Source organism: Rhinichthys klamathensis, unplaced genomic scaffold, assembly GCF_029890125.1.
Source record: "Rhinichthys klamathensis goyatoka isolate OS25496 unplaced genomic scaffold, OSU_Roscu_1.1 h1tg000046l_1, whole genome shotgun sequence".
Lineage (NCBI taxonomy): Eukaryota > Metazoa > Chordata > Actinopteri > Cypriniformes > Leuciscidae > Rhinichthys > Rhinichthys klamathensis.
This window is the reverse complement of record NW_026606593.1, coordinates 2,370,319-2,393,858: the sequence shown is the minus strand read 5'-3', so window position 1 is coordinate 2,393,858 and position 23,540 is coordinate 2,370,319. Positions and strand designations below refer to the sequence as shown.

At 36.6% G+C, this 23,540-nt stretch overlaps 1 protein-coding gene across 1 annotated transcript; it reads left to right on the top strand.

The window, feature by feature from the left end:
* rps6ka4 (ribosomal protein S6 kinase, polypeptide 4) lies at window positions 1–23,540 on the top strand. Its single transcript, XM_056247352.1, has 18 exons — window positions 1–861; window positions 1,819–1,890; window positions 2,446–2,513; window positions 3,293–3,443; window positions 5,995–6,110; window positions 6,439–6,546; window positions 6,665–6,745; window positions 9,064–9,167; window positions 9,323–9,473; window positions 12,176–12,337; window positions 12,902–13,027; window positions 13,135–13,268; window positions 15,312–15,405; window positions 15,683–15,853; window positions 18,334–18,531; window positions 19,288–19,447; window positions 21,559–21,722; window positions 23,250–23,540. The coding sequence occupies exons 1-18, from the start codon at window positions 774–776 to the stop codon at window positions 23,460–23,462; spliced, it is 2,361 nt and encodes a 786-aa protein (XP_056103327.1). The 5' UTR covers window positions 1–773; the 3' UTR covers window positions 23,463–23,540.

Here is a 23,540-nt window from a genome sequence, read left to right as displayed (position 1 = left end):
GACAGCCGCACTACTTCGGCTTCCGTAGCTGAAATGGTCCTTACTACACTTTCTTCCAGGAATTTATCGTTCAATTAATTTCCTTTCCACAACAAACGCATATTTTAACGCGAGTCAGGCATAACTACACCCGAAAGGAAGGTGCAAAGGACTTAAATACGTTTGTTCAGCTTTAGTCAATCCGCTGTTAAGGACATTTTTAACGTGATCTGTCATCGTTGATAGTTAGCACGTACGCTACCAGAGTATAACTCGTTAGCGGAGCAAATATCGCTTTATTTGATTGGGTTGAAGCTAAAACAGCGATAACGAGATCAGCTGAAATGTAAACACTCGCGCAGCGATCTTCACTGCGGTTGCAGACGACCTCACGACAGTTGTGTCGAAGTTGGAAATACGGAAATAACAGCCATTTATGGCCCACATAATAATCAATAAACTGCATTTCAAGTGTTGAATATACCGTGCATCGTCGCCTTGTTTTGAAAGATATTAAACTATATCGCTGTGCCCGCGCGCCTATCAAACGTGGAGATTAATATTTAGGTCGTGCATGAAGATTAGTGTTCACAGCAGGATGTCAAAGGGATTTGTGAGCTGAGATAATAACAAAAACAAAAAACATGTCATTCACCCTGTCATAAATTGCAAAGTTTCGCTTTATAACAGAAACCCGTCGACTTTTGCTGTACATGAATTAGATGTTTGTGCATTGGAAGAGCGGGCTGTCAAAATCACTTTACTGATCAAATACTGTAGAAGTCAGAGCCATCATGTCAGGAGACAGTAGTGGCAGTGGTGAAGACTCCGACCGGGAAACCAGCGGTAAAGTTTGCACCGTTAAACTCGAGATCACTAATGGTAGGTGACTGCATTCATTTAACCTGGTGTGTTTTGATTTCTTTACAAAAGTGGTGGTAACATGCTGATGCCAATACCACTACTTTGATGTGTACCATGGTATTTAAAGGGATAGTTCACCCATAAACGAAAATTCTGTCATTAATTTCTCACCCTCATTTCGTTCCCAACCTGTAAGACTTTTGCTCATCTTCGGAACACAAATACAAATCTTTTTGATGAAATCTGAGAGCTTTCTGTCCCTCTATTGACAGCTACGCAACTACCACTTTGATGCTTCAAAAAGTTCATAAAGAGATTGTAAAACTAATCCATGTATTGAGCGGTTTAGTCGAAATTTTCTTTAGAGACTTGCTTTGTATGATGAACATTTGAATTTAGGCTTTTTTTCACATTTAAACATTTATCAACTCACACATCAGTTGTGGTAAACGGAAGCTCAAGCATGTTCACTTGATGTGTGAGAACCAATGAGGTTCATTCTCGTGTTACGCTTCTGTTTATGTTTGCTGATCGTTAAATGTGAATAAAATGTGAAATAATTCAATCTGTTCATCATATAAAGCGGTCGTGTCTCTTCAGTAAATTTGTACCAAACCGCTCAATTCATATGGATTAGTTTTACTTTTTGAAGCGTCAAAGTGGTAGGCCTAGTTGTGTCGCTGTCAGTGTCAATGGAGGGACAGAAACTCTCAGATTTCAGAAGATCTTCAGATTCAAAAAGATCTTCATTTGTGTTCCGAAGAGGAACAAAAGTCTTTAATGAGTAATTAATGACAGAATTTTAAAGAGTTGTCCATCTTATGTTTTCAGTCATTTAGGTTATCGGCCATAAGTAAATTGGTCTGATGTCTACATGCACTGTTTAACATGTTTTTATTCAAATATGTATGTGTGGGGATTTAAAGGGTCGAGAGCAAGATTTGTTGTGTAAATACACTGTTTGTCCATTCCCAGCAAACCTCACAGGATACACTGAGAAAGTTGGCATGGAGAACTTTGAACTTCTCAAAGTGCTTGGCACCGGAGGTGAGAGCGCTGCACTGTCCTGTCCCGTCCCGTAACTGCTTTGTCCATCCTGTAAAGGTCATTGGGAATGTTTATACTCAGACAAAGTGATTATGAAAGAAAGTGATCACATGCATGATGGCCATGAGGTTGTAATTGTGGAGTATATCTAACACATTTTATACATAAATTAGCAGCAACATATGTGTTAATATTCACTTTTATATCTCCAACATTTATTTTTCACTGCAAATGAGCCAAACACTTTTTTTTCAGTCGTTAAGTGTAATAATCAACTAGAGACTTCAGACATGTAATTAGACGTAGCATACGCCCGAACACATTGTGAATCTTTAATGCTGGCTTATTAACAACACATGAATTACAGGAAGCATTTAAGTAATTTTTCTATAATTCATAATACATTTTCCTATCACAGTCTAATTGGCAGATGCAGTGAGCATTTCAAACGTTGTTTGTTTGAGTGCAGAAATGACTCCGAGGTTTTGTTTAATACACATTGGGTGAGCTATCCCTTTAAATAGCTACATCTATGCTTTTCCTTCTCTTTATCAGCTTACGGGAAAGTTTTCCTGGTCAGAAAAATCAGTGGCCATGATAAAGACAAACTCTACGCCATGAAGGTTTGTACTGTCTATTATCACACATTCATTTTTGCTTGTCCTTCAATTAGTAAAAACAAACTGAAATATGCTCTGAGAGTTATAATGTGCTCAATAGGTTTACAAATTATTATTATTTTTTATTAAGGGACATTCTTTTTAAAAATACAGGTATCTTTAAATAATTCAAACATATCATAGAAATAAATACTCTGTTGGAACATAATTGGCCATTATGTTAGTTTAAACAGCTCTCACTTGTCTACTGTTACAGCAGATTTGAATGAAATCACCATTTTGGTAACACTTTACTATAAGGTTACTTTAGTTAACATGAACTAAGTATGAACAATACTTCTACAGCATTAATTAATCTTAGTTAATGTTAATTCCAACATTTACTAATACATTACTAAAATCAAAAGTTGTATTTGTCAACATCAGTAACATTAATGCACTGTGAACTAACATGAACAAACTGTATTTTTTATTAACAAACATTAACAAAGATTAATAAATACTGTAACAAATGTATTGCTCATCGTTAGTTCATGTTAGTTAATACATTAACTAATGTTAACAAATGAGACATTCTGTTTAATGTTATATAATGTTACCGCTATTTTTTTCTTGTGTTCTTCACATGCTTATTATCATTAACTAAAACTATAAAATAAAAAAAACATTTTTATTGCATGAAATAAAATAAAGTATAAGAAATGTATTTATTATTACTTTATTTTTACTGTTATTTGTCACATTCTTATTATGAAATGATTTTATGATCTTTGCCCCTGTAGGTTCTGAAGAAAGCAGCCATTGTTCAGAAGGCAAAGACTGCTGAGCACACTAGAACAGAGCGACAGGTGCTGGAACACATTCGCCAGTCACCCTTTCTGGTCACCCTCCATTACGCCTTTCAGACGCAAACCAAACTGCATCTCATACTAGGTAAGCACAGGAGCGTGATATCGAAATAACGCGTTACCCAGCATTAAAGCAACACTAAGTAAGATTTTTTACCTTAAAATAATGTTTCCAAAATCGTTTCAGTGGTTCATTAAGTCGTAACAGGGTGAAAGGCACTTCTGGATTCGCTTTGCGGTCCTTTATCTGCTATAACCACGCTATGTAAGATTGCCAGATCGGGTCGCGTTTCTGTAGTTCTAATGAGATATAAGAAAACTACAAATTTGACTTGCTTTACGTCAAGCGTTACAATAGTCATTATTTAGTTTTTGCAATGTCGCAATACATCATACTTTCATGAAATCATGCAACATACTCTACCTTGTCTGTGGACATCGTTCATTCCAAAGCCGGTGCTGGATAAACAGCGAGCGTGCAAGCGACAGTAGGCTGCGCTAGGCTAAATTATTTACGACAGCGGTAACGGACAATTCCGCTTCCAACCTGTAGGGTGACCGCAGGGGAAAAGTTACTTGGTGTTGCTTTAATATGCAAATTGACTGACTTTTTACATTACTGGTATATTTCACAATTAATCACAAAGAAACAATTAAATTAACATAATGATTTTTTTTAAAGTAGATAGACTGAATTAGTATATTCTTGTAAAACGTACTCCAAAAATATGCATGTTTTATTTACAACTTCGAAAAATTAGTGTATTGACTTTTTTTTTTTTTTACAATGGCGTTAAATTTGTGCTCTCAAATCGATTAATCACATCTAACATAAAAGTTTATAAATATATTAGTGCTGGGCCGTTATCGGCGTTAACGTGCTGCGTTAACGTGAGACTCTTATCGGGCGATAAAGAAAATATCGCCGTTAATCAAAGTTGGGTTGGGATCATAAATAGCTTTTTCGAATATCATTATATTTTCGCGCAATTCTAATGTGTAGTATGACGCCGCGCCTACTGTCACAGATCGCGCAGTAGGGTATTTTCCTGTCAGGGACACAAGGTGTACTTTTACTTTGTTACGTTGGGCGACGTTCCTCTCGTTACTTTATTTTAATGCAATACGTTGTTAAATGAGTTTATTCCAAGCGCGCTGTGTCCTTTGTATGGGCATGAGCGACGCTCATTTACAAATGAATCACTCTTTTGAGTCGATTCTGTTCAAAGACTTCATCAAACAAGTTGTCAGATGATCCGTCTAAATCGGTTCGCAAATCAGTTGATCTGTTCAGTTCCTCGCGCACTGAATCGTCTGAAGCGCTTTCAATTCACACTCGGAGTCGAAACAGGAAGATTTAAGAGCATCAAGAGCGTTGGATGAAGTGGCCGATCTACAGTCTAGTCTAGTGAATGCAAATCTGCAAATGCATCATATTTTTGCCAGCGATGAAGATCTTTATTAGTTGAACATCTTCGTAAGCTGTCTGTGAATGAATGATTCCACAGGACGATACATTCGATTTCATTTCATTCAGGTAATACATTGTGTGTGTATTGCGCGTGTATTGCGCAGTGGCATAATCACACGAATAGTTTACATTGATTGAAACTAATTTGTTTAAAAATGAGGCTATTGCAGTAACAAGGCAGGTTCACATAAAATTCTTATGGCATATGATGACATTATTTTTTGATCTAACGAGCATTGGCGATGCAAAAACGGACTGTCGTGCGTATTGTTTTTTTTCTTCTTCCAATTAGCCTACTATGTTAAAAAAAAAGGACGAAAACATGTTACTTGTTCAATTAATAAACAGTTTGTTTGATGACAAATCGCTAAAGATGAAATTGGCCTCCCTTTCTGTCATTGCGTTTTTTTTTTTTTTTTACGATATTCGACTTTTGCTCCTCGATTGTCGAATGGCATTTTTGGCAGAAATGCACATCCCTACGCGAGGCAAACTATTCTCAAAGACTTACTTTTAGTCATTATTTGGGTAGCACACATATTCTGAATGCCTTCGGGAGAATTCAAATAAGCCATTTTAATCTAGATTAATTTCAATATTAATCTAGATTAATCTAGATTAAAAAAAAATAATCTATGCCCACGTCTAAAATATATTAATATAGTGTTAATATATATTAATATAGGACGGTAGTGTTGTTATATATGCTGTTACTGTGATGTAAAATTACTCATCCCCAATAATTTAAGACATAGGTCATCGACACACCTCTGACTTCTAGCTATTTATAAACTAACATACAAGTTTATAAATGTATTAATATTAAGTGTTTTTATATATATAGATACACTTATACAAACTTTTTTTATGTTAGATACGATTAATCGATTTGATAGCACAAATTACTATGAATCACATAAAAGTATAAATATATTAATTTTAGGTTCATATATGTGTGTGTATATGTATATATATATGGTGTAGTCTTCAAGTTTTCAGCAGTAATAACTGTGTTGTTATATACACTGTTACTGTGATGTAAAATTACTCATCCCCAATGATTTAAGACATTGGTCATTCCACCCACCTCTGACTTCTAGCTATTTGTCCGTTAGTAAGTTGATGTTGTTTGGACAATGTTGTGAGTGTGTGTTTGTTTCGCAAGACTATGTGAGTGGAGGAGAGATGTTTACGCACCTGTATCAGAGAGATCATTTCTCCGAGGATGAGGTGAGGATCTACGTGGGGGAAATTATTCTGGCCCTGGAGCACCTGCACAAGGTACTACTAGCTACTGCAGGGTTTTCATTTGATAAATTTTAAATGCAAACTTACAGATATACAAGTTGGGGAAGTTAAGATCACTTATGCAACTAATTAAATTTTATTAATACTGTTCATTTGTAATGATTGTTTGGGAGAAATATAATTAGCTATAATTATCAATAATATTTTATTATACGTTTTTATCAAACTGAAATCAAAAATTTAGATCAAACTTTAAAATTGTGTTAGCTATAAAAAAGAGATTATGGTGATATTTTTTATGGAGACTGTTAACAGATTATCAGGTTTTTTCTAAGAACCTTATTTGGTTTTGTGTTTCCAGCTTGGCATTGTGTACCGGGACATTAAGCTGGAGAACATCTTGTTGGACAGTGATGGTCATGTGGTTCTGACAGACTTTGGGCTGAGTAAGGAGTTTCTGGAAGAGGAGGTGGGGAAATATAAACGAATAAATAATAACTGTAGTTTATATTTTTATCTCATTGTATCCATATTGCCTTGTGACCCAGTGAGCAGTTGTCATGCTGATATGCTTTGTCCATGTGTAGAAAGAGAGGACGTACTCGTTCTGTGGCACTATAGAGTACATGGCACCCGAGATTATCAGAGGGAAATCTGGTCATGGCAAGGTGAGAGAAAATTATCTGATTAATCTCACAAAAGCAAAAGGGAGATATTGCACAAAGAAACGTTTTTTTTGGGCGGGTGAAATCATTTTATGTGCATATAAGATTATGTGCATGTTGTCATATCGGATAAAAATGTATCCACCACATTTGAGCTCAAAAGTTTTTTATGTGTATTTTTGGAATTTATGTGCATCTTAGCATTTCCATCAAATGTTTTTTTTTTTTATGCGATATCCCATAATGCACATAAAAATTAATTGCTATTATTTACATAAATGATTCTCCTTGCTGTAATTTAAGCTATCTTCCTACAAATGTCTTAATTATATTTTGCCTCTGCACATTAAGGTGTGATGTATTTGTAATGTTAAATTTGTTAAATAATGTTAAATAAAAATAAACACATTCACTTTTAAATAATATATCTCTCTTTCCATATTATAGCCATAAAATCAAGTATTACAAATTTTGGTGATGATAACTTTTGCATTCCTGTAATGAGAAGGTTAATTTGTGGTTAAAATTAGTTGATTTTTTATTACATAATGTCCGTCTTAATGGTCTTAAATTTCTTGCAGATATATACGTTTATACTTTTGATTTTGGTCAAGAATATGACAAAAATATGGCATGTTTTTATTCGGACGGTAATTGTTTCTCGTGGGAATGTCTGTAAAAATAAATTTGCACGGATGGTGATTTAAGTCAAGTCACCTTTATTTATATAGCGCTTTATACAATATAGATTGTTTCAAAGCAGCTTTACAGTGATAAACAGGAAAATGATGAGTCAATGATGCAAAAAGAATTCAATTCTGCTGTAAAGCACCTCTTAAAAGACAATTGTAAACAGTAGGGGTGTAACGGTACACAAAAATCACGGTTGGGTACGTACCTCGGTTTTAAAGTCACGGTTCGGTACATTTCCGATACAGCAAAAAGTAAGAAATGCCAGAGAAATTTCCTATTTGTTAAAAGAAAAAATATTTTTTAAATAAGTGTGAGTTTTCCTACATCTTGAAACTTTCAGGTTTATAAATGGGTGTCATCTTTGAAGGATGAACAAATAATGTTTTGGTCATCATATTTAAAATAACATTTAAATATATGAAGAGTTCAGATGCAAAAGCCATTTGAAATTTTCTTTTTAGAATGATCATTTTTATCAAGCTTGTATATTTTAGTTCAGTAATTTCACTTAAATGGCAATGAAGATTACCTATTAATTGTCATTTGAGTGAAATTACTGAACTTAAATATACAAGCTTCATAAAAATGATCATTCTAGAAGAAAATTTCAAATGGCACTTAGAGGCTTTTGCATCTGAACTCTTCATATATTTATTTATATAATATTTATTTATATAATATTTGAGTTTTGAAGTGCTGGAAAAAGATGTGTGAAGTACTTGAAAGCATTTCACTATTCCAGCCAAACTGGTTACATTTAGTGTTACTATATTAAATCCATGGTGAATGTTGCTGGTCTGTGGACGTAAAGTATTACTAGTTCATTCACGGCACAATGTTTCTCCTGGTGTCCACGTCAGCGCTGTTTGATCTAATAGAGATCTACGGTTAATAATGGAGAAATGTGAATGCTTCTCACTAGATCTCGCAGCGATGTTATTACTTCTGTGGCGAATTCAAATGTTTTCTTTACTGGATCTCTTAGCGCTGTGAAGATCGGCGCGCGCTGCAGAGATGTTGCTGGTCCGAACTGATAAACGGTCCGTGAAGCACAATATAATGAGTAGCGCAGTTTCGTTCCGCTTTCATTACGCTTGCCATTTGATGTTGCGCAACGTTGTGGTGATCGCGCCAGCGCGAATTTTGTCGGCAGGAAAAATGGTCCAATGAATCGTTCGGCTTGTATGCGTACCGAACCGGAAGCCTCGAACCGAAACGGTTCAATACGAATACATGTACCGTTACACCCCTAGTAAATAGTCATTATTCAGTCAGTTTAGTGTTGATTCAGTTTGGTTCAATAACTGTATAAAGTTTGTCACTTGTAAACTCAGAGATTGACAAAATTCAGATGACAAAATTACCACATAACCTTTGTGTTTGGCAAAAACATTGTAATTCAACCTGGGAATTTTTACTTGGCTGGTGTGAGAAAAACACAGACAATCTGGATTCAGACGGCAATAAAATCCCCTCCTAGCCCCTGTAAATGTTGTATTGACCTAACGTGCCCATGAGAAACATTTACCATCTTAATAGGGCTATTGACAGGCTTTCGAGAGATTCTCCACATATTGATTGATGACATGTAAAATAGTGGTAATAATTCCTTCTTTCCCTTTCTGTAGTCAGTGGATTGGTGGAGTTTGGGGATTCTGATGTTTGAGCTGTTGACGGGAGCGTCTCCGTTTACTCTGGAAGGAGAGAGAAATTCCCAGAGTGAGGTGTCCAAGTGAGTCTCGCCCACACACAGGCAAACCTCCAGTGATCCCAATGATTTTCTCCACACGTCCATATACACACAGTGTTTGAACTCCCAGTGATACTGTTATGGTTGCATCCTGTAAGTTATTTCCCAGAATTAAAGTAGCTTTCTGTCTCTGGCAGACGCATCCTGCGCTGTGAGCCTCCATTCCCCTCGATCATTGGGCCCTTGGCTCAGGATCTCCTGCGAAAGTTACTTGTGAAAGACCCTCATAAGAGATTGGGCTCTGGTCCCCGAGGCGCCGAGGATATCAAATGTCATCCTTTCTTCAAGGTTCTTTTTTTGCTTTTCAGCTGTTTTTATTCCACACATTTGATCTCTGTGTTTAATGTGGTTGTAATCTCTTAATTAGCGATGCACCAAAAATTTGAAAATCAATGTTCAGTTTCATCCGAATGTGTTTTATGAGGGCCCAGATCATTGACTGAGACAGTGACATTTATTTAGCGCTTATCTGATGGCGCGGTTTAACTGTGTTCATGTCTATTTAAAGGGATAGTTCACCCAAAAATGGGAAATTCTGTCATTAATTTCTCACCCTCATGTCGTTCCAAACCTGTAAGACTTTCGTTCCTCTTCAGAACACAAATGAAGATCTTTTTGATGAAATCTGAGAGCTTTCTGTCCCTCCATAGACCTACACAACTAAGAGACACGATCGCTTTACATGATGAACAGATTGAATTTAGGCTTTTATTCACATATAAACATTCATCAACTCACACTTGTTCGCTGATCAATGTTTATATGTGAATAAAAGGCTAAATTCAATCTGTTCATCATTTAAAGCGATCGAGTCTCTTCAGAAAATTTTGACTAAACCGCTCAATTCAAATGGATTAGTTTTACGATCTCTTTATGAACTTTTTGAAATGTCTAAGCGGTCAACGGAGGGACAGAAAGCTCTCAAAAAGATTGAAAAAATGAATAGGCTTCTATGTTATTGATTAGGGCTGGGTAAAAAATATCGATTTCTCGATATTAATCGATTCTCATTTTTACGAACCGATATCGATTCTTAAATCTCAAGAATCGATTAGTCATCCTGTTTTCATTTGATGAGCGCGCAGAACATTGTAGCGTGCATCCCATCCAATAAATCGAAAAAATCTTTGTGCTTTGTGACTATTATTATGAAATAAAGTCTCAAATTTCGAATTACGTCCATTTTCTTACGAAATTCAAAAACATAAATACCGTTTTGGCGCTGTGGCGTGAGATCGCTCTGGCTCAGCTCAAGAGAAGCAGCAGCGCGGAGCGCACATGATCTCCTCTTACGCCTTAATAATACCAGTTACAGCGCCAAATAAACATACACGAACGTCTGAAAGTGTGTTAAAAGATAGAGTACAACTTCGAAATCCGTATCATGTAACGTGGTATCACTCAATCAGTGTTTCATCCGTGGAAAGACGTCAGTTAAACAGCAAGTAAACAATGGCATGTGTAACGTCACATTTACCTCAGAAAAAACATTAAACTTAGTAACTTAGTCAGTTAGTCAGCTAGAAAAAATAACTCTAGAGAGGAGAATTTAGCTAAATATATGCACCATATTACATATTCATTATAATTTTTAATGTTCTTCAATATTTAATGCATGTTTGAATAAATCTGGCAAGTTTTTATGACAGCCACCATTTAAATGTTTATATTTCATATAACTTTCTTATTATAAAAATAAATAAGTGTAATTTAAGTGTTTGTATAGCTACAAATCAGTTAATTTTTACCTTCAAAATTATAGTAGGCTAATGAAGCCTAGTAGGCTACAACTGACTCCCATAGTTTACAGCATTAGTTAAGAGATTTATTTTCCTTGAAAAAGTTTGCCATGTATTGTACCTGATATCCAAAATAATCAATATTGAATCGAATCGTAATCGAAATCGAATCGAATTGCAAGCTTGTGAATCGAAATCGAATCGAATTGTGAAATTTGTGTCAATACCCAGCCCTATTATTGATACTTGCCGGCCCAGAAAAGTTAGTAAAAACATCGTTAAAATAGTCCGAGTGACTACAGTGGCTCAACCTTAAGTTTATCAAGCGACGAGAATACTTTTTGTGCTCAAAAAACAAACAAACAAAAAAAAACGACTTTATTCAACTATTCATTTCCTTCTCTGTGGGCCTCGAGTTAGTTCACGTAGTGAAACTGCGCAGCGCTTCTGTGTTGTACGTCACACGCATCACATACATGACCAGCGTCGGCCAATAGTGAGCCTACATTCTGACGTACAACACAGAAGCGCTGCGCTGTTACACTACGTGAACTCACTCAGAGGCCCACAGAGAAGAAAATGAATAGTTGAATAAAGTCGTTTTTTTTTTTTTTTTTTTTGCACAAAAAGTATTCTCGTCATTTTTGGGTGAACTAACCCTTTAATGCCTACTCTTATGATTGGCTAACCGTTTTAATAACAGTATGAAATTGTAATGCTTGTTTATTGGTTTTGAATAGTTCAATAATATTGGTCAATATTGTTTGTTTCATTGCTCCATCCTTTGAAAAAGTGGGGTTTTTTTTCTAAAGCCTGACTGTTTCACAATCCACACTTAAAGTAATCTTTAATCAACATCTCATAACTTGCGCTTCCTATGACATAACTTGTCTCTGCCGACGTATGCAAGTATGTACTGCATTTAAGCTAACTGCATTCATATCGGCTTCCGTTTTGGTATGCTTCTCTTACTTTTTTACAATCCAGTCACCAACCAATGGATCAAATGAAGTCCCGTTTTCCCTCCCTCGCCATTAGCTGTAAAACAAACCTCGTTGTATAAAAATGTTTAAACAGAAAATCTTTTTTTTTAGATTTTTTTTTTTTTTTAACAAACAAACGAACAACTGGTACTTGATACTTTGTTATGTAATACAGTGACCTTCATACATATTTAAGTGGCTTAGGTGTCCACATACTTTGTGGTGTCACTGTAGATGGTCACAAACCTCAACTGGTTGGTCTCTCTAGGGGTTAAACTGGTCGGACTTGGCAGAGAAAAAGGTTCAGAGCCCATTCCGACCAGAGCTACGTAATGAGTTGGATGTGGGCAACTTTGCCGAGGAGTTTACAGGAATGGATCCGGTCTATTCCCCTGCCAGCACACCACCTAGTACGGACCGTCTGTTTCAGGTATTCGCGCGCACACAAGCACACCCGTCCCTGTGTCTCTTTCATGGAGATACATACATGCATACAATACATTAAATCTGCTTTCCTGCCACAGCCCTCCATTATTAATAGCAACAGATAGTGTAACTGTACACATAGAGTTTCAGTTCGGTAACTTAATACATAGTCTCCTTGATCAAGTCACAACACACTTTTCAACACCTACTCTGCCATGTATACTCTGTTCCATGATGTTCTTTTATTCAGCTTTAACAGCTGAAACATACAGCTTGAACCAACCTCAGCTGGCCAAACCAGACCAGTCTAACCAGCCAAACACCAGCTTTTCCAGGCTGGGAGACCAGTTAGACCAGTTTAAAGAAATAATTCACCCAAAAGTGATGAATCTTTACTTGCTCAACTTGTCACTCCAAATCCACTTATGCAAAACTTTTTTTTTAAAGAATAGAATAATCTGCCAGAATATCTAAAACCAACAAGCCACTTTGGCTGGTTCAACCTGTTTTTTTTTCTTTCTGTTGCCTAATCAATCTCTGTAGTGATCCAGTCTCGTCTTTCTCTCAGGGCTACTCCTTTGTGGCTCCTTCTATCTTGTTCAATAAGAATGTGGTTATGGCGGATGTTCTGGACGCTCATGTGAATGTTGACAGGCCTGGTTCTGCTATTGTCCAGCGCAGTTCTATGCTAAAGGTACACAGCTGCCTGTTTAAAAAAAAAAAAAAAATCTTTGAAAATAGTTTTTTCTGGGGTGTGGGGGATTTTTTTAAAACATCATTGTTTCTTCTGTCTTTTTTCAGGACTCTCAGTTCTTTCAGCATTATGAGCTGTGCCTGCAGGGGGCGCCACTGGGCGAGGGCAGTTTTTCTGTCTGCAGGAAGTGCAGACACAGGCAGAGTGGCCAGGAATACGCTGTGAAAATCGTCAGCCGAAGGTACAGACATTAAACCAGATTTGTTCATTGCCAAACCACATTAAAAGTCACATACTTTATATCATCACTTCCGGTTTTAAAGTCATTACTTGAGGTTTCCTACGAATGAATTACCGTAACAAAGGTAAGCATCAGGAGAAAACGAACACAATGTTCTAAAAATATATGTTCGTTTAGTAGAAAAGTCATTCAAAACTACTGAAAAAAAAAAAGGGTAAAACACTATCTAAAAGGTTTTAGCACTAGGGGTGTTGACTGGAAAATTTGTGTATCTATATTTTCTGGTATTTTGTAGATAACAATAAATCGATAATATTTTACAACACAATATTTTGTTTTTGTGCTGGTACCTTGGCTGATTTAGGCCTTTCATGAATAACTGTTTTTAGACTTTATGATGTATCAATAATCTTTTGTCAAATTCTTACATTTAATCAATAAATTAAATTAGAATAATACAACGTTATAGGGCTGCTACCAATCCAATAATATCATCATCATCAAAAGGCATGTTTGCACTGCAGAGGTGGCACAGAAGCTGCATCTGAAGTGGCATTTAGTACATTTTTGCTCATCTATGCATTTAATATTGCTCAGAGGTGGCATATACACATTTGCACTGCAATTACAATTGCGTAAATAATACTATGAGTTGTAAATTGTAAAAAATAAAATTTTGAATATTGAAACAAAATGTTTTTAAATATGAAACTAGGGGTGGGTGATATGATCTTATTTCATGATATGACATTTTATTTCACGATAACGATGTACATCACAATATAGTTATTTTGTGTTATTTTATCTAATTTCTCATTTAAAAATAAGAAAAAAGCTAATTACAAACAATAGGACAAATATAATATAACAAAAATATGAATTGAATAAATTAAGTTTTTCAGGTACAGTAGGGTTATTTAACATGTAGTTAGAATTAGTACAGAACTTTAATAATTAAATGGAAAAATAAAATATTGCAAAGTTTTCACTGTATGAGGGTCAATGACATGCCGTGCATATTTTTGTGTCCAAGTGCATTATATCCTGAATAAACAATTTGATAAATTTGATTATTGTTACTTTATTCTATAAAATCTATGTTTTTTTAGTACATCTAAATAATATATATTATTTTATGTTTTGTTATCTTAAACTTCCAAAATGTCTGGTAGTGAAACTGTCCGAACAAATGAACAGACTAAGAAAACTATTTAAAATGGTGTCTTAATAATAACAAATTTAAAACTAAATACTATTGCATCATTTTAAGTTTGAAACCTTTCATATAAACAAATTGTATAAATATCAGTACGACAAAAGGCTTTTTTAAAATAAAGTAAATACAATCTCCTCAGTCCTCTGAAGATCCCGAAAAAAAAGTCTGTTGGTGCTTCAGTGACTACTTTGCTCAGAGAACCTGTCAATCACAGCTGTCAATCATGATGTCACACCACCGTTTTTAGAGCATCACGTAACTAACTAAAAACAAACTTATTTTAAAAACAGACACTTAAACTTACATCAGCGTGATAGAAAGGATAGCATATTACAGAAACCATCTTTGGAAAAAAGATATTTGAAGTGTAATTTAATTGTTTGGTTGGTCTCACGTCCTGTTGAATAACATGGGGAGGCGGGGTTTATGACCTATACTAGGACCAGTCACCTGGGGGCGATCGAGACGCTTTGGCTTCACTTTTCAGGGCTTGTGCGGCACGCTTGGTCTCAATGAGTGAGCCATTGAATCATTCATTCAAATGATTCGTTCACAACAGCTTATTCATTCAGAAACTAAACTATAGTGTCTTTGACTCAAATAATTCATCAATAAAGCTGATTAATTCAGTAATGAAACATTGGTGTTTGTTGCTCTAAGATGCGCAAAATAATTTCTGTGTCCATTTTAACTGCATTTTAATAGGCTACATCGTGTTTTTGTAAAGTGAGTGACATACTTGATAATGCCAGTTCGCACATCGTTAAATCAACAATTACGATATTATCGTTTACGATTCCCTTCTCAGAGTCTTTCTGTCATTGTAGGATGGAGGCCATGACTCAGAGAGAGGTCGCAGCACTCCGCCAGTGTGAATCTCACCCGAACATCGTCACACTCCACGAGGTCTATACCGATCAGGTATGTTTTTGCACCACAGCATGTACCTAGCTATCACAATTCTCCTGTTTTTAAGCTAATTATAATGTTTTAGACTAATTATAACCATATCCTTAAATTTGTTTGCAGTTTTTTGATTAAAATTAGTATTTTATGAAGCTTTTTTTGCCTTTGCGTACATACCTGGTCACGTATAGAATACAATTTAGTTCTCTTGTATTGCTTTTTTTTTAAACCCCATCCCTTTATGTTACTACTATTATTTTTGTTCCCATTTTCTCCGATCAATCTCTCCCAGTACCATACGTATCTGGTCATGGAGCTGTTGCGTGGTGGCGAGCTGTTGGAGCGAATAAGGAAAAAGAAGATGTTTGCGGAATGGGAGGCCAGTCAGCTGATGAAGAGCCTGGTGTCAGCGGTCAGCTACATGCATGAGGCTGGAGTCGTACATCGAGACCTCAAACCAGAGGTAGAGAGATACAGAGAGAAAGGATTACAGATGTTATTAGCCCCTAACTAGCAACAGCCTTGTAACCAGGGTTTGAAATTAACTTTTTCACTCACGGGCCAATTTGGCTACTACATTTTTAAGTTACTGGCCATTCAGAACTTCTACTTGCCAAAGAAAAAAATAAAAGAACCAGAATAACTACGTCACACCTTATATATATATATATATATATATATTTGAAATTTCAGATTTCAGACATGAATTTCTTATTCAAACTAAATCCTGTCATCCAGTCATGTCCTCCCTTCCTCTTTCATCCTCATTCTTTTCTCCAAAAATGTGTTTTAGGTTGACAGATCAATACAGTACAAAGAACATCAAAATAGGATGTTGGAAAATAATAATGTCTTTTTCTGTTAACCAAATGTTTTTTAATCTTCGCTGTTGTTTCAGTGCAAATGAACAAGCGTGCCGTTATTTGTTGCGTATTTGTTATTTGTTGCATGTTCAAGTAAGACGGATATGCACAGATTCTGTTTTTAATATATCATGATGACTCACGAGTTGAGTATTTGTGCTAAATCTGCACAGATTTGGCTTACACGGACTTCCCCAACATAATAAATAACACTCCAAATTGGCTTGTGACTTGACAGCGTTACCCGCCACAGTTGATTTTTACCCACATTTGGCTGGTTGGCGGGTGTTAATTTCGAACCCTGCTTGTAACCACTCGAAAAAAATGACTCTAAACACCCTATCATTGTGTCAGTGAGGTTTGCACAGGTAAGCACCACTCACACTTCCTTCAGTAAATGTAAAATCTAGGTAGATTATGATGGATAAGTGGAACAGATCAGCACAATGAGGAAAGGACAGCTTTTTTTATCGAAACACCAAAACCTTAAATAAAGTTTTGATTGAGCTGAAAACCAAAAGTAATGTATTTAATAATCAATTAATTAATCAAATTTAGTTCTAAATCAAATTGAGCAGTACATAAACATTTTAATTGCACACAAGGCAGTTTTTATTTTAATGACATTAATCATGGCAGATTTATTCAAACATAAATCAAATAATGAAGACAACAGGTTAAGTAAAAACATAATATGTAATGTAGCACATATATTGCTCTAAAAATTCATTGAATGGTTTTTCTGATGTAAATGTAGTTATTGTTTACAAGCTGTTTTATTGACATCTTTCCCCGGTTAAAACACTAATTGAACGATTACATACATCACGAGACATACATTTTAGTAAGTTGTAATGTTTCTTTCAGGAGATCTTCTGATGCTCATTCATGTTTATTTTGTGCTATAACTAGTAGAAAAGAGGAAGGGATGATCGGTTCACGTGCCGCTTGAACAGCGATCTGTCACCACCAATTTTCATGTATCATGTATTGCTTAAATTTCATAAAATGTACATAATTTGAAAGCTGAGACTTTGTTTCATATCAAAATGTAGTATTTCTACTTGCTAAAATTTCAGTGCATCACAAATACTAATGTTGTCATGATACTCAAATGTATAACTTCAATACAATACCTTCCCATTACAAATCTAGCGAAATGCTGTAATCATCTGTCCACAAAAATGTTGGCGATTATGCGAATGTGGGAACAAATAAAGCAAGCACGACTGGTGCATGTGTCCCAAGTGCACACTAAACTCACAGCATATGCAGAAAATGGGCTCAGCTGCATTTACTGTGCAAACACCAGATCATGAGCTGCACACACTTATTTAATTAAAACGCACACTGCGGTGTGTTTCAACCCGCTGTGAGAGAGAAGAGAGTGAAAAAGCTCAGCTGGTATCAGTTTATCAATAAATGAGTAAAATATTGAAACTTTTTCGGTATGAGAATCGATATGCATCAAGAAATGTGTAGATTTGTTGAGGTTTGAACAGCAAACAGATAAATGAACGCAAGGATGGACTAACATAGAATGAAGAAATGAGCAGCCTTAGTGCCTTTTTAATCAATTCTTTCTCTAAACGTATAAAAGGATGCTGTCATGCGTTGAGGAAAGCATTATGCTGGCATCTGTCGCAGTACTAACTGGCCGCGCTTTACTCAGTTTCTCATTCAGATCTCCTGTCAGCTGTGTGATCATCACTCATAGTTTGCTTGATTTGACTTCTGTGATGTTATGTATTCAGCGTTCACTCTGTGCCAGGCTACCCATGTGCTGATTTCGTCTTTGCGCTGTGGAATTTTAATGAGCCCTCCACATCTGACGACCGTCGACATTAATCTTCATCAGTGGGATTTTCTTCCTAACAGATCTTTCAGCCATCACTTAGAGATCAACCGCCTCACAATATTGCACGTTTCAATACATTGCGATGCATTATAATTGGTTCAACAGTGCCAAAACATCCACATGAAGTCAAATGACTGTAACGTAGAACCTCTTGTGGTTTATTGTGCTAATGCATAGCAGTTTGTCACGTATTGTCTCTCTTTTTTTCACCTCCACCGGCAGAACGTGCTGTTTGCTGATGAGTCGGATGACTCCGTGTTGAAGTTGATTGATTTTGGTTTTGCGCGGTTGTTTCCAGCGGGGAGCGGGAGTGCCCCCCTGCAGACCCCCTGCTTCACCCTGCAGTACGCCGCGCCTGAGCTCTTCCACAGCTCGGGATATGACCAGGCGTGCGACCTCTGGAGCCTCGGGGTGATTTTGGTAGGTGTGAGTGTTTATATGTATTGCCTGGGCTGCCATATTGTTTTAGTCAGGGGAAAGGTCAGTGTCGGGGAATGTTATGTTACGTTAAATTGATTAAATAGAGAAAATTAACACATTATTTACTTGAAAATGTTACTCTGGTATTTTGATAAATTCCAAAAGTAAACTTTACTTAGGCCATGAGACGGGACCACAAATTTGGGCACCATTTTGAGGGATTAAATTTCTTTTTGATTTTCATGAAGGTACACATCTCTAGTGTTGGAAAATGTGTGATAGCATCCGATCTATGGTAGCTTTCATTAGAAATCAACACTTATATCATCCTACCTCCAGGTAAGGTGTTCAGTGACTACAAGAGAGAAACATTTATCCTTTTATAATTTTAAAAATTTATTAAAAAATGTTATATTTTTTTATTATAAAAATTTATACAATTTAATATTTTTTTTAATAAAATGTAACATTTATTTAAAGATAAATTCATTTATCCTTTTTCTTGACATATGTTTGAAAATCGTCCTCCGTAACCAAAAACTACCTTGAATCTAATGCTATCACACATTTTTCAAATACAGGGTCATATACCTACACAAAAATCACCATGTGGTTTAATCCCTCAAAATGGTACCAATCAACCCTCTGTCTCACGGCCTATTATACTTCCCCCCCACCCCCCAAAAGATTTTTTTTTTTTTTTTTTACAAAAATGTAATGTAACATGCTGATATTATTAATGTTTTTTTTTGTCAGTACACCATGCTCTCTGGTCAAGTTCCATTCCAGAGTGAGAAAAAAGGCATGACATCGTCGCATGCAGCTGCCATCATGCATAAGATCAAAGAGGGAGATTTCTCATTGGAAGGAGAAGCCTGGAAGGGTGTGTCCGAAGAGGCCAAAGATCTAGTGAGAGGTACTTATAGTGAAAGAATCAAAACTTGGGTAGTAAAAAAGATGTAGTTAAAGGATGACTTTATTATTATTAATATTGAACACCTGGGTTCATTTGCGTTTGGTTTGTTTGAATGATGCGAGTCTTGTTTTACAAACTCGGGTACACCTCCACAAACCATACCTCCGTGGTCTGGGGTACGGTTCCTGTGATCTCCGTTATGGTTCGCTGCTGATATTAATGCAATCGGAAATGAACCGCTACGGATGACGTATGATTTAGTCAAACTGTGTGTGTGGTCCTGGTAAACCCTACGTTGTGGGAACAAAATTTCCCAACAATATATTCATGAGGAAAACATCTAATAAATCTATCAGAATTATGTTTTTTTTTTTTTTTTTTTATGTAAAAATTTATAAAGTTTTCGGTGATTGATAGGTTTAGGGTTAGAGGATACAATACACAGTTTGTATATTATTAGTGATAGACTATAAATAAAATTAGTGTCATCAGCATTAAAGTGATTGGACAAACCATGTGCCTGTGTCCCAGTGATATAGTGTATATGGGGAAGAGGAGAGGTCCAAGAACCGATCCCTGAGGAACTCCTGTAACAGTTGATGTGCTTTGGATAACTCCCGCCCCCTCCGGCCACCTTGAAAGACCTTATATTATGTCTATGGAAAGTCCCCATAAAACATGGAAACCCAACGTGTGTGTGTGTGTGTGTGTGTGTGTGCCCACTCACTTTCCTGACAAGCTGGACTGACACTGCAAGCGGAGTGGAGGGATAATCCTTTGTAGTGCATTTGCAGTAGATGTGCTGAAGCGCAACAGTGAGGCACACAACATTATCCATTTTGCCGCCTTCTCCTGCATTGTTGTTACCTAGCAACAGAAGTAAACGGATTCCATTTCGATGACACAAATGTAGTGCAGTTCTGACCCCAAAAATACAGGTGTACTTATTTAAATAATATGAATAAATTCATATTTAATTTAACAATCGGGAAAATAATATCCTATTTATCATTTGAATACATTTCTATACCCTACCTAAAAAGAGGAAAATTGTCAAGCTGTAGTTCAAATGGTTTTCTGTCTCGCTACAATGGATGTCATTTTAAAAATGAGCAGAAATAAGTTAACACAACCTCTTTACATAAGGTAAACATTTGACCCAACTGCTTGTGTAACTAGTAAAATGATTAGTTGCATCATAATAATAATAATAATAATAGGCCATTTTTTATTTAAATTATTCCTCTAAACAGTTTCCAGCATTTCAGTAGTTGAAGTGTACAAAACAACTTTTGGATTGATCATTTCTTGCAAACTCTGAGATGTGGATTCAGACGGCAATTAAATTAACACACGACATTGGCGTTCGTTAAAAACATTTGCGCAGGTGGTGGGAGAAAAACACTGACTTTCTGGATTCAGATGGCAATAAAATCACAGACTAGCCCCTGTAAATTTGGAAAATCCCTTATATCCCGGTGTAAAACGATAACTGTCTGAATATAGCTGTAGATCCCCTTTAATTTTTTCTTTCAGTTTTGTCCCAAAATCAGAAGGCAGTTTCTGAGATTGGATATTATCCTTCCCTACACAGAAAATCCATTTGAATAACCTGAATGTGTGTCATTTAAATCAGGTTTAAGATTAGGGTCCAATTGAGGTTTCACTCAGAAAAGGCAGGATCTTCTAGTTTATGAAGTCATCCATAGTTACTGAACTGCAATCTTTATTGGTTTAGAGCACTGAGACATGTGAAATTTACTTGCGTTCTCCCAATACTTGGAGCCTCTATTGATTACGGCCTGAAATAGCTGTAAAATACGTTTTAATACCTTTATACCACTCCACAGCTTTCGATGAGTGATTCCTGACCCAGCCATCAGGGACCCGCAGGCTCTCGAACGCATTTCAGTCCAATTTCAGCACAAGTGCTTGTTATTATAGCTGTCATTTGATCATCTAGATTGAGATGGATGAGGTTCAGTGCCCTGGTGGAAGGAAAGAGTGTGATGGTCCCTGAGGATGGTGGTTTAGTGGCTGAAGGATCCTTATATTGTCAGCCCCCAAATTAGCTTCCATCTCAAGTTTTATCTCCCTCTTCATCTTCACAGGTTTGTTAACCGTAGATCCTGAGCGACGGCTGAAGCTCTCGGCTCTGAAAGAGAACGCCTGGCTTCAGGGAGGTGGCGTCATGTCCTCCACCCCTCTCTGCACCCCTGATGTTCTGGAGTCCACCGGCCCGACTGTCCGTACCTATGTCAATGCCACCTACAAGGTCAAGTATTTGCGTTTTTGTCTGCTGTATTGAGTAGTGATGCACCAGAGTACAATTCTTGACATGAGGAATGTTATTTGTTATGTACAGTTAATAGCCATACCGGAATAACAAAAATAATGTTTGCTTTTATTATTTCCGATGTTGGTAGATCCTTTCCTTCCCCAGCATAAGGGAGATTAACCAGTTGATCTACATACAGTACAAAATATATTGATAATAAGACTTTTGTTGATCTTCGAAACACAAGTGATATTTTTAAAGTGCATCTATTATGCTTATATGCTATATTAAAGGTTTCTCCTACAATAGGTTTACATACATCCAAGGTAAAAAAACAAAACACTTAGTCATGCTGTGGTGAAAATCAAGCTTTTAATGTTGTTTATATGTCTATGTCGTGTTTTAAATATGCTTTAAGACAAACCATGTGCAAATTCAGTCAATGGTGACTGAGTATTTTCTCCTTAAAACTGCAGTTAACCAGACAGTCTCAAAGTAGATGTTGGCGGGCAGCCAATGAAGACCGTAGGCTATTGCGATTAAACTTTACCTCACGTAAACACAATTCTGCGATCAAAGTAATGCGATTAAGCTCATAATCGTTAGCCTGGCTAACATCATGGGTCTGGGAACCACATGTACATTTTCTCGTATTTGAGGCGTGGTTTACGAATGCCCAGAGCCGTTTATTGGGTGCTAAGAATGTCTATCAAATGCGCCTGTACGTAGCTCATAGCCAATCGTTTCAATTATACCAGATGACGTATGTAGAGCGACAGAAATTAGACGAGGAAGCATAGATATATACACTAGATGTCGCCTTGGCTACGGCAGTTCATTAGAACGAATGCGTCAATAGAGCCGCCGTCTTGGAACAGGGTAGCCCCTCCACTTTAATGCATTAGCGTCAATGTAGACAAAGGTCTAACGGAAATCAAATCACCATAAATCATCATGAATGCGATTTTCTCGTTTTTTTGGTTCGTTCCCACGGTCAGACTTGTATTTATCATTGATTCCAGAAACATAAAAAAAAACAAAAAACATTCTTCCTAGTTCAGATTTCATTCGTGTAAACATCATACACAGAACACAAGTCCGCCACCATCAATTAATTAGAAGTAAAGGCAGAGATAGCAGCGTTACCTAGCTACTTCCTATGACAAGACCCCTGTTCCAAGATGGCGGCGGTTTTGACGCATGCTTAGAACCCCAAGGTGACGTCTAGTGTATATGTCTATGAAAATGCAATGTAAACAGGAGTGAAAAGTTCTGCTCGTGTTATTGGAAATTATCACATTATTGGTGCGCATGCACTTTGATCCTTAAATCTTTGCAGAACTTTTACATTCACAAACAGCTATTTTACACACGTCAAATGTAATATTCGAAAATGCATAATAGAGGCCCTTTAATGACACCTGAGAGATTTCTGTTCCTCCTTTGAAAGATCACTACACCTGGAATCTTCTTGACTCTCCTGTTTTTTTCAACATGCATCATGATATCTCTTTGTTCCCACAGGCGTTTAACCGGGGGAAGCGTGAGGGTTTTTTCCTTAAGAGTGTCGACAATGCGCCGCTAGCAAAACGTCGGAAGATGAAAATGACTAGTACCGGTGTGGAGACAAGGCGCAGCTCATCCTCTTCCTCAACTTCCTCCTCTTCCTCATCCGCTTCCCATTCCAAGACGCAGAATAGCCAATCTCTGAATCCCCACGAGGGTCCTAAACTGTGACAGCTCCCGTTGATCCCTCTGATGTGGTGAGAGAATGTGTTGCGAAGGCTTTGCAGGATGAAAAAGACCTATAGAAAA

What these genes read in the sequence shown, in the direction of transcription:
- rps6ka4 (XM_056247352.1), top strand. Translation starts at nt 774, where the DNA reads ATGTCAGGAGACAGTAGTGGCAGTGGTGAAGACTCCGACCGGGAAACC. An exon ending in CAAAGTGCTTGGCACCGGAG is followed by an intron (nt 1,891 to 2,445) that starts GTGAGAGCGCTG and finishes TCTCTTTATCAG; the next exon opens with CTTACGGGAAAGTTTTCCTG. An exon ending in CAAACTGCATCTCATACTAG is followed by an intron (nt 3,444 to 5,994) that starts GTAAGCACAGGA and finishes TTGTTTCGCAAG; the next exon opens with ACTATGTGAGTGGAGGAGAG.